The sequence below is a fragment of the Naegleria fowleri genome (genome assembly GCF_008403515.1).
Source record: "Naegleria fowleri strain ATCC 30894 chromosome Unknown tig26, whole genome shotgun sequence".
In the NCBI taxonomy this organism is placed as follows: domain Eukaryota; phylum Heterolobosea; class Eutetramitea; order Acrasida; family Naegleriidae; genus Naegleria; species Naegleria fowleri.
Window position 1 is genome coordinate 48830 of NW_025407958.1, and position 10039 is coordinate 58868.

The 10039-nt window shown below is 36.0% G+C and overlaps 7 protein-coding genes across 7 annotated transcripts in view; 1 reads left to right on the forward strand and 6 right to left on the reverse strand.

Annotated features, from left to right (window-relative positions):
* Window positions 1-2153, forward strand: part of FDP41_001485 (uncharacterized protein) — a gene marked incomplete at both ends in the record, with an annotated part of 2314 nt that extends 161 nt beyond the window's left edge. Inside the window, 4 exons of the mRNA XM_044704574.1 lie at window positions 1-224; window positions 339-615; window positions 678-1684; window positions 1771-2153. The exon at window positions 1-224 is cut by the window's left edge and continues 161 nt beyond it. Of these exons, the coding sequence (XP_044564220.1) occupies window positions 1-224; window positions 339-615; window positions 678-1684; window positions 1771-2153 (1891 nt within the window). The remainder of the gene's footprint in view (window positions 225-338; window positions 616-677; window positions 1685-1770) is intronic.
* A 62-nt stretch (window positions 2154-2215) lies between these two features.
* Window positions 2216-3491, reverse strand: FDP41_001486 (uncharacterized protein; the record flags this gene model as incomplete). The annotated part of the gene is made up of 4 exons (XM_044704575.1): window positions 2216-2351; window positions 2422-2848; window positions 2922-2981; window positions 3119-3491. The coding sequence occupies 4 exons, from the start codon at window positions 3489-3491 to the stop codon at window positions 2216-2218; spliced, it is 996 nt and encodes a 331-aa protein (XP_044564221.1).
* Window positions 3492-3646: 155 nt separating this feature from the next.
* On the reverse strand, window positions 3647-4933 carry FDP41_001487 (uncharacterized protein; the record flags this gene model as incomplete). The annotated part of the gene is made up of 1 exon (XM_044704576.1): window positions 3647-4933. One exon carries the CDS (start codon window positions 4931-4933, stop codon window positions 3647-3649), a length of 1287 nt encoding a protein of 428 aa, XP_044564222.1.
* Window positions 4934-5411: 478 nt separating this feature from the next.
* FDP41_001488 (uncharacterized protein) lies at window positions 5412-5741 on the reverse strand (the record flags this gene model as incomplete). The annotated part of the gene is made up of 1 exon (XM_044704577.1): window positions 5412-5741. The coding sequence occupies one exon, from the start codon at window positions 5739-5741 to the stop codon at window positions 5412-5414; it is 330 nt and encodes a 109-aa protein (XP_044564223.1).
* A 634-nt stretch (window positions 5742-6375) lies between these two features.
* FDP41_001489 (uncharacterized protein) lies at window positions 6376-7128 on the reverse strand (the record flags this gene model as incomplete). The annotated part of the gene is made up of 1 exon (XM_044704578.1): window positions 6376-7128. One exon carries the CDS (start codon window positions 7126-7128, stop codon window positions 6376-6378), a length of 753 nt encoding a protein of 250 aa, XP_044564224.1.
* An 804-nt stretch (window positions 7129-7932) lies between these two features.
* On the reverse strand, window positions 7933-9196 carry FDP41_001490 (uncharacterized protein; the record flags this gene model as incomplete). The annotated part of the gene is made up of 3 exons (XM_044704580.1): window positions 7933-8273; window positions 8345-8650; window positions 8803-9196. The coding sequence occupies 3 exons, from the start codon at window positions 9194-9196 to the stop codon at window positions 7933-7935; spliced, it is 1041 nt and encodes a 346-aa protein (XP_044564225.1).
* Window positions 9197-9478: 282 nt separating this feature from the next.
* On the reverse strand, window positions 9479-9948 carry FDP41_001491 (uncharacterized protein; the record flags this gene model as incomplete). The annotated part of the gene is made up of 3 exons (XM_044704581.1): window positions 9479-9610; window positions 9707-9758; window positions 9896-9948. 3 exons carry the CDS (start codon window positions 9946-9948, stop codon window positions 9479-9481), a joined length of 237 nt encoding a protein of 78 aa, XP_044564226.1.
* Between the last annotated feature and the right edge of the window lie 91 nt (window positions 9949-10039).

Here is a 10039-nt window from a genome sequence, read left to right on the forward strand (position 1 = left end):
CATTAAATTATCGAAAGAATTGGAATATCGAATTTTGGATCGAATTAAACAATCGATGAGTGAAGCGGTTGCAATGGCACATGAAGAGGAAAATCAAAAATTAATGCAAAGTATTCATTCACACATGATAAATGCACAACCATCATCCGCTCAAGGAGTGTCAAATGTCAATGCCACCACAACACCACAATCGTTTATTAATACTCAAGCCATTGTCCCTGGAGGTAAGTTTGTGTATAAGTGTTACAATTAGTTCAAGTTTCATTTATTCATTGTGTACAAACTCTCAATTAATGATTGAAATTTCAAAAAATTTAAAATCCTCTGAAATGATTCAGTTCTTCCAACTCAAATTTTGAATGCACCTTCAAGACCACCAAGTCCTAGCTCTGCCTTTGGTGGACTACCCAGCACCAATAACACTTCTACAGATCATTCGAATGACAACACCTCTTCTGCTGGCGATTTAACACCTCGTGACAGCATTGAAGATCCATTTGCTTCTGAATCCTTGTCATCGAATCAAAGAAAATTCTCCAAAAACGAAACCATCATCACTATATTAATTATTTTGCAGAAATTGAACACAAATTTACTCAACAACCAAGTTGTGTGGTGAGTGTGTTGGGTTTCAAAAATTGTGGAAAAACTCATGTGTTAAATGAATTAAGCGGAAGTGATTTACGTGTGGGATTGACACAAAGTACTCCTCCATTGTGTTTCAAAGTTCCAAGAAATAATCAAGGAAGAGATTGGTTGTTGGTCGATACGATGGGATTGAGAAGTCCAATACGTATTTCAGAAATTAAGAGACAATTGAAAGAAATTCAAAAAGACAATATGCTACCTCAGGAAGATATTGTTGTGACGACGAGTGTGATCACTACTAATAATCCACAAGCTTCTCAAGAACAATTTCAAATTCCTGCCAATAATTCTCAAATGAATTTCACAATGAGTAATAATAGCAACATGATTCCATTGGTGGTCAAGAATATGTCGTCTTCATCATTATCACGTCCATTGTCTACCTCAACTGCTGTTCCTGCAATTAATATGAGCTCCATGATGCAACAACAGTCACTCACTATTCATCAACAGCAACAGTTTGCACATCATCGATGGGTAGACACAGAACAGAAATTTCAACATCAATGGAATGAAGCCATTGAAAGGACAGTGAGAGAGAAGAAAATGATGGAAGATGTGATTCAAGAACTCTTGTTAAACATGTCACACTTTATTTTATTTGTTGTGAATGAAATGTCATGGGAAGAGTACCAATTATTGTATGAATTATTGTACAGAAGAGATCATGGGATTAATCCAACCACTGGTAAACCAAGAAAGATTACATTTGTCGTAGTTCACAATTTCAAGGAATGTGACACAATGGATGATTTTAACAAGATGGTTCAAAAATATGTCGTTGAAGCATTCCCTGGAGAGTTGAGAAGTAAGGAAGTGAATATCGTTGGAAGTAATTTATCAGGATCAACTAATACATCTGGAAATGTTACAACTGTTGGATTTGCTCCATTCTATACTTCTGGAAGCGGAAACTGTGTCGTGAATCATGTGTTCTTGGCAAAGAAAGAATCAGAAATCGGACAAAAGTATAATCCATTAACCTATGCATTGATTAGAATTTGGCTGGCCTCCCAATCTACTGAGAGAATTCACTGTATGACCTCTTATTTGACAAGTCATATTCAAGCTTCTTTGCAAAATCATATTGAGAATATTAAGGATGTCCAAATGACATTTAAGGTGAAGAAGGGACTTTTGATGACAATACTTTAATGATGAACACAAATAATGTCAGCAACAACATTAATGCCTCCAACACCAATTCTAATAGTGGCGGATTATTGAGCTCATGGGCATCCAGTATGATACGAGGCAGCAGTCCAAGCGGCACTGGCAGTGACATTAAGAAAAATCCAACATCACAAACAGCCCATATTGTTCCATCTTCCATTGGCGAATTTATTGTGAAATTCTTGCCTGAAGATGAATGTCAATTGCAATATCGTAGTGAAACCAATAATGATAACAATGTTGCTAACGTGGTTGGAATGTATACAGGTGGAGGCGTGCAAATTCCAAAGAAATCTGAAGAAGAATCGAAATCTGCTGAACCACGCAATTGAGTTGACAGTAGGCTCGTAATTGCATTATGTTTGACTGATCCTCCACTGAAAATCTCAATTAATCAAATCGTCAAGTTCTTTTGGAAAATTGACGAGTTCTTCTTTCCTAAAATTGCAAAGTAAATATTCTCAAACTTGTTGTGAAAGTGAGGTTCTTTCAACACTTCATGGAAACACTTGGACACAATTACAGGGTCACTAAAAAGAGTCACACAACAAATTGCAAACTGTTACCAATCAAACATGAATGTGCATACCAAATACTTACTTTAGAAATGCTCCACATCCCAATGCCCCCAGAACCAGATCAGTATGGCCTGTTTTCAAAGCAGCCAAAAGCACAATTCTAATTTTCAACTTGGTATCTTTGATGAACTTTTCTTCATTAAAGTTGTTGGACGAATCAAAATAATCCAGAACATCAGTTTCGCGAAACCATTTGCGTCTTAAATCTACAGCACCGCATGCCACCACGTCAATCGTTTTAACATTTTCAGTCAAAGCATAGTCGTTCGTCTCTTCGAATTTTCTAATGATCGGCACTCCTGATGACACAATGGCTCCAAATCTTGGGATGTGATGTGTGATATTGTTAGGATCGCTCACTCTGGAAACAAGTTGTTGTTTTAAATTTTCATTATGTTGCGGATCTAAACTGTATCTATACACTGCACTTTTTCTTTCAATAAATTCCTCTTCATGTTTCAATTTTCAAAATTATTATGTTTAGCATTTACGCTAATTCCTGCAGTATAGAGAATGGCTTACCTTGACTACCCAAATATGGATGCCAATACTTTCCACACACATGTTCGCAATGTCTATTTGCTTTTTGATCGATCATGCAAAATTTTCAAAACCCAATTTTCAAAATTGAAAGCAGCCATTCATCATCATGTTCATCAAAACCATAAATTTAAAAATCTCAAATCAATCACTCATTCCAAGAATATCATCATAATTACCTAAATTCAATACCAATGGTTTCCGATGTGTTTTCTCTTCCAACTCTAACGCAACTTGCAAACAATCAGCATCTAAAACCTTAACCCCGGAACGATTGGATACTTCATTCTGCTTCTCCTCTTGTTTTTCAAAATAGTTCCGTAATTCCTCATGAGCCTTCTCTTCATCATCATGTCCAAACAGCAGAGTTCCTTGTTGCATCGTTTTGATACATTCCGAGAGATCAATCTGTTGATGATGAACATAATAACTCTTTTCCTCAAATATTTGTTTATTCTCTGAGAGAACGGATCCAGGTAGACGCGTAAAAGGTAAGAAATTGAGCCATGAATAACGATGATCCGTTGTTCCTTCTGAATTTACTTTGGACATTTTTTTGTAAAATTATTGATCGAGTTTACAAAAATTGTTCCAAGTACATTTTCTATAGTTAGCGTTGTTGATGGAATTGTGAACTCGATCAATCATTTAAAAAGGAGAAGGACACAGAAAATGTATGTACACACTGCTGAAAATTCTCTCTTCTCTCAAATAATGTCACATTTCATTTTGTATTTCTCCACAGAAGAGGGAATTCGAAACATGTACTCGAGTAGATATCTCTGTTCCACATTCTCTTTCGTGAGTTGACCCTTCATGATTGGATAATTCCTAGAGGGTTCATTCTTGACCAATACATATCCAAATTTCCCTTGCAAGCTAAAAGTAATGTAATGATATTCTCTACAATACAAGACTGTGAGAATTTCACCTTCTTGTTCTTGATAGGAACGAGGAATAAATTTGGTTACAATTTGCAAAGCTTTTTCTTTGGTGAGTATGGGAATGTCGATCATTTCTCCGCCATGGTGATACTTATCAGGTTCAATATTAATGAAAGTTTCTGAACTAATTATTGGAAAGATCATGCTCGTGTGGTGAATGAGGTGATAAATACTTGAATTTAGTTTAAATGATAAATCTCTCCTATGTGAAGTCCTATGATATTTCATGATGAGATAATTCAAGTTGGTGAGACGTTCAAAATTCATGTGTTTTAAAATTTCAGATAAAACTTGGTTCTCGTTTGAGAGATTCAAATAGGTGAGAGAGGGCATATTTTCAATGAAATGCAAATGGTCACGAAAGTTGGAATCAAGAAGGGCTTGTGAAAGATTGAGTTGTTCTAATTGCATGTTTTTCAGAATTTGTAAATTCAATTTTCCTGATTTCATATTCGTAATGGTGAGTTCTTTCAATTTTAAGAAATGTTCTTCTTTAGGAGTGTAAAAGTATGGTGTTTCTGGAAAGAAGCACGAATTAGATTCGAGAATTGTCAAATTTGGAAATTTCAATAGAGAGTGAATATTTTGAATTCTGCAATTGTGGCATTGTAATTTTTCAAGCAGAGGTAAAACATGGATAGTTTCATTCTCAAGAGATGGTATTTCCACGTGATGAAACGTGCATGTTCTCAATAATTTAAAAACTTGGAAAAACTCAATGTCCATTTTAGGTAATGTATCAAGAGATTTCAATTGAAAAGTCAAATGTGTCATGGATGGAGGAAAAGTATTTGTTTTGGGTTCATATTTAGCAGATTCTACATTAAATATTTTCACATTCTCGAGATTAATTCGTATAGCAGATTGGCATTGGACACCAATCAAGTTCATGTTAAATTCCGAACAAGTGGACGACATTTCTGTGAAATGGTTGACATTCGACAAGTCCTGCACTTCAAGAAGTGTAACTGTTATTCGTCTGCAATTTGATAATTCTACATTCAGTTTTGGTATCACTTCATTGAATTCCTCATTTTCGAGAGCATTCATTGAAAACTCAACATCTTTGATCGTTTTTGAGACAATTTAAGGTAATCAATGAATTGCAAAACATGAGATTTCGATCTCAATACAGTTGTTGAGTGAAAGAGACTCAACTTTCCTTTTTCAAACAAAGATCGGCAACTTGTCAACACCAGTTCAGGATCAATACTATTTCCAATCTTGAGTTTCAACTTTTCTAACTGTGAAAACTGATTCAATGATTGACAAGCTTTGCATGCAAAATCTGGCCACAATGAAATCTTCAACGAAAGAGATTTCAACCATTCCGAACATTCTTTCACAATTTCATGAAACAGCAATTCTTGATTTCTATGAAAAACTATATCGACATGTTGTATCGTACTCGAATGATCTTTTAGAAAATCTCTAAACTTTTTCACCTCCAATTCCGAGATGATCTTTTCCTTCAAATGAATCGAATCTTCAATTTCTAAATATTTCAACTGCGAATAATATTTCGACATTAAATCCAAACGTTGTAAATGTGATTGTGAAAAATTCCAATACAATCTCGTATAGGCATAAGGTTTATGAGTGAGTCGATGGAAATATTTCGAACACAAGGAAATATTCCATAATACAAAAATCGATCTAAAAATTCAATCACTGTGATGAGAATATCTTCATTTTCTAATAATCGTTGAAATGGATTGTATATTTGGTGTTGCTGAAAATTTTGAACACTTGAAGATGTGATCGGAATGGAAATTGTGTCCCATTTGGTACTTTCCGAAGTGTCATTCTCATCCTCAATGACATTCTCTTGATGATCGTTCGATGGTTTCTTTTGCATTTTTTTTGGAAAATTTGTTCTCAAGTTCATTGTTCTTGTCGTTTCTTGTGCATTGGTATTTGTTTTGTGAGTTCATTTCATTGAGCTGAAAATGTTAAATGTTTATATTGAGTTAGATGTTGAAGCATGGAAATAGGATATATACTCATGATGGGTATTCATATTTGTTGTCATTAACTGTTTGGCATTCTTTTTAAAACATGGCAATTATTACATGAATATTCCATTTCTTGAGGGAGCGAGAAATTTGAGTTTGGTGTTGCGATTAGATGGTGAATGGTTTGGTGTTGAATTAGGACTTTTTCTAGGTGTTCTGGTGGATGATAAGTGACAGAACGAATGCGAGGAGTGTAAGAAGTGATGGAGATGCATCCAACATGTTCTCCATTCTGCTCCACTTCATCATTCTTCTGAGGGTCAGCTCTCTGGTGAATGAATTGACTTAATTGAGCTCTTTTGTAAAATTCTAATTCTCTCATCTGATCTTCATATAATTGTTTCATGAGATTCAATTCTTGTGTGAAATGTTTCTTGTCCTGTTGAAGTTCTTTCTCGAATTCCCTTAATTGTTGAATTTCGAGTTCTAATTGATCGATTTTTGAATCCTTTTGTGAATCTTCATTCTGTAGTTCCTCTATTTGATTGGAATAACTGCTTTGAATGGATTGTTTGATTGTGTCCAATTCTTGGTCATATTCTTGTTGTATGGTTTCATTCTTTTTTCTAGTTCCAACAATTCTGTTTCCAATTGCATGATTTGTGTTTGCATTCTCATTTCAATGGCCTTGCAATGTTGTGACAGAGAGTTGTTTTCTCTCGTTCGAAGAGAAACTTCTTTTCTCAATGTTGCAATTTCAACCTCTTGTTGACCAATAAAACTTTTAAGTGACAATGAATTTTCAAAATATTGATCTTGCAATTGTCTCTTCTCTAAAGAAGCATTTAATTCAAACTCTTTCAATTCTAATTCATAATGTTGCGTTATTTCTTCCACTTGATTCTCAAAATTTTCTTTGAGAGTAGAATTTTCAAGTTCAATTTCTTGAAACGAATCTTTCAGTGATTGTATGGATGCATCTTGTTGTTGTAATTCTTCCTTTAACTGTTCGACGATACATTCGAGTTCTTGAGCATATTGATGAAGATTTTCATGTTGTAATTTCCATAATTCTTGATCTTGACTGTGTCGATCTTTGAGTTCCTTCACGAGCTCATCTCTTAATGCAATCTCTTGATCTTTACTTTTCATCATCTCTGCAAAGAGGTTCATCCATTGTTGTTCTTGTTGTTGTTGCTGTTGATTGCATTGAACTTGTTGTAAAAGTTCCATATTCAAAGTGTTGAACCTCTCAATATTTGAATTTAATTTCTGTCCAATGGAATTCATTTCTTTTCGAAATGTTCACATGCATGTCGAGTTTCCTGCTTTTGTATTTGCAAGGAGCTTTCCAATACATTGGTGACGTTCCTTTCATGCTGTTTGACCATTTGCAACAATTCTTGAGAAAACTTTTCCCATTCTTGATGATGATCCTTCGATGGGTTGAGTGGATGATGGTGACACCACTCAAGCAATTCATTCACTCGAACAAACTGTTCGGAAGAGTGCTGATTCTTTTCTTCATTGAATTGTTGACGTAATTGTTGTGTCAATTCTTGAAAACTTTTTTCAAAAACTTTTCAAATCATTTCCATACAACACCTCCTTTTGTCTCCGAAGATCAATAATTTCATTTCTCAATAGTTGTTTTTCCTTTTCATTCTCCACGAGGTAGTTCATCCAAATTTGAAGAGGTGGTTGTGGTTGAAGGAAGATCTGAGAAGGAAGGTGTTGTATTGTATTTCGCAATGAATGATGTAGGGCATAATGTGCTGTTGGTGATGTTGGAAGTGAGTGGCATTCGAAATGATCATTGACAGACGATGAAACATGATCATTGATACAAGTGCTTGTGGAAGGTATTGTTGTGGTTGGGTCTTTGAAGTCTGGAGAGCTTGGAAGTGTTTGGGAGATGTGAGGGCTGTGGTTCATTGTTTTTTGTATTTTGAATGTCTCTTGTCAATGAATGTTTTATCTTGTAAGGAAAATCCATTATTGAAATAAAGAAGGAAAAAATACCTAATATCATATTTGATAAATGAAAACTCGTTGATTTTAAAATGATCATTTATGAGGAAATGTGTGAAAGCATTAAATGTCCATAACATCTTCCAAATCCTCATTATGACTGAATAACATTTGTTTCTCAGCCAAACCCTTGTAAATACCATTCTCAATTTTCATCAACTCGTCGTGAGTACCAGTTTCCTTGAGAACACCCTTAGCCAATACACAAATCTTGTCTGCGTTCTTAACTGTGGACAATCTGTGAGCAATACAAATGGTGGTACGACCTTTCATCAAGTGATCCAAAGCAGCTTGGACCAAAGCTTCAGATTCAGTATCCAAGGCAGAGGTAGCTTCGTCAAGGAGTAAAATTTGAGGATTTTGAACGAGGGCTCTGGCGATGGCGATTCTTTGTTTTTGACCACCTGATAATGACACACCCTTTTCTCCCAATATTGTGTTATATTTTGTGGGAGGTCCATAATAAAGTTGTGACAATTGGCAGCTCGAGCAGCTTCCTCCACTTGTTGAGGAGTGACATTCTGTTCTCCCACTGCATAAGCAATGTTGTTATAAATGGAGGTAGCAAACAAGACTGGTTCCTGAGTGACAATTCCAACATTTCTGTGCAACCACATTGGATCAATTTCAGAAATGTCCACTCCATCAATGTAAACTTTTCCTTTCGCTGGTTCGTAGAATTTTTCCACTAATCCGACAATGGTTGACTTTCCTGAACCTGATGGGCCAACCAAAGCGACCGCTTGACCTGGTGTAATTTCCAAACTAAAATCTTTTAAGACTGTGACATTTGGTCGAGATGGATAAATAAAATCGACATTTTCGAAACGAATATTACCCTTCACAACATCCAAAGTTTTTCCTCCCTTGAAAGTGATGGCAGGAACTCTCTTAATAATCTTGAGGATAGCTTTTGTGAGACCATGGCCTTACCAAAATCAGGGAAGAAGGAACCAGCTTGGCTGATACCAATAATGGCAAACAAAGACAATCCAAAGACCTTCAACATGGCACCCACGTCCATAGTCTTGTCAACGACCAAACCACCTCCATACCAAAATGCCAAAGCAGTAGTTCCCCACAAAATACCAATTAAAGCACCAAAAGTAATACCCTGAGCAACGGATTTTCCAATACCAGCCAAATACATTTTTCTCAAATCTTTGCCATATCTGGCACGTTCCTTCTCTTCACCAGCCATACTTCTCACTGTTCTCATGGAGCTCATAACTTCAGTGGCAATGAAAGCGCTGTGGTCGTTGGCCTTATTGATTCGAGCCGTCAAAGATCGGATCACACCTCCCAAAATAACAACTCCTCCAACCATGAGAGGCAGGAGTGGAAACTCACTACAAAAGTCATTTGCCAACCACTGGTAAAAGCCAACACGAGACCAATGACGAATTGAGTAAGGTTTTGGAATAAGGTTGCAATTTTCACCGAGTAAATCTCTTGAACTCTGTTCACGTCTTCAGACAATGTCACAGGAGGGCCTCCTAATTTTCTTTTGATATCGAAAAAGCCCATTTCTTGTCTTGTAAGAGCATCAAAATAAGCTCCTCTCACATTCATTCCGATTCTTTCAGAAGCCCAGTTCAAAAGAAATCTTTCAAAAGTTTGCAACAGCTGCACCAGCAGCAATAATTGCAAAATAGGAGGCATACTTGGAGACACCATCTTTCATTTCTTGTGGCGGCACCAATGAACCGTCTGCACGGACAGGTGTAAAAACGTTAATGAGCTATTTTTGTGTATAAATAGAGTTGACATGAGAGGAGATTGAGATTCCAATAAATGATGATGATTCAAATTTGACACACTCGGCACATGTACTTACATCTCCGATAAGAAATTGGAAAGACAATGGAATAACACCAGCACCCATGGCTCTATTGTAAAGTTAGACAACGTGAGTGAAGTATTATTACAATACACATTTACGTTGGCAAAGGCACAGTGTTCGTAATGAAAAGTTTAAAAGTTATCCATCATCCTCTTTGGTTGACAATGAATTTCAACAACTTACCCAATGATACCAATGAACACCAGTATCCAGTTCCATCCGATAATTTTGTACATGGTAAAAGCATCTTTGAATTTTAAATTAGGTTCTCTCACGTCAGGAACTTCTTCATCAGGTCTGCTCTCGGCTTCTTTTTTGTTTCTTTTT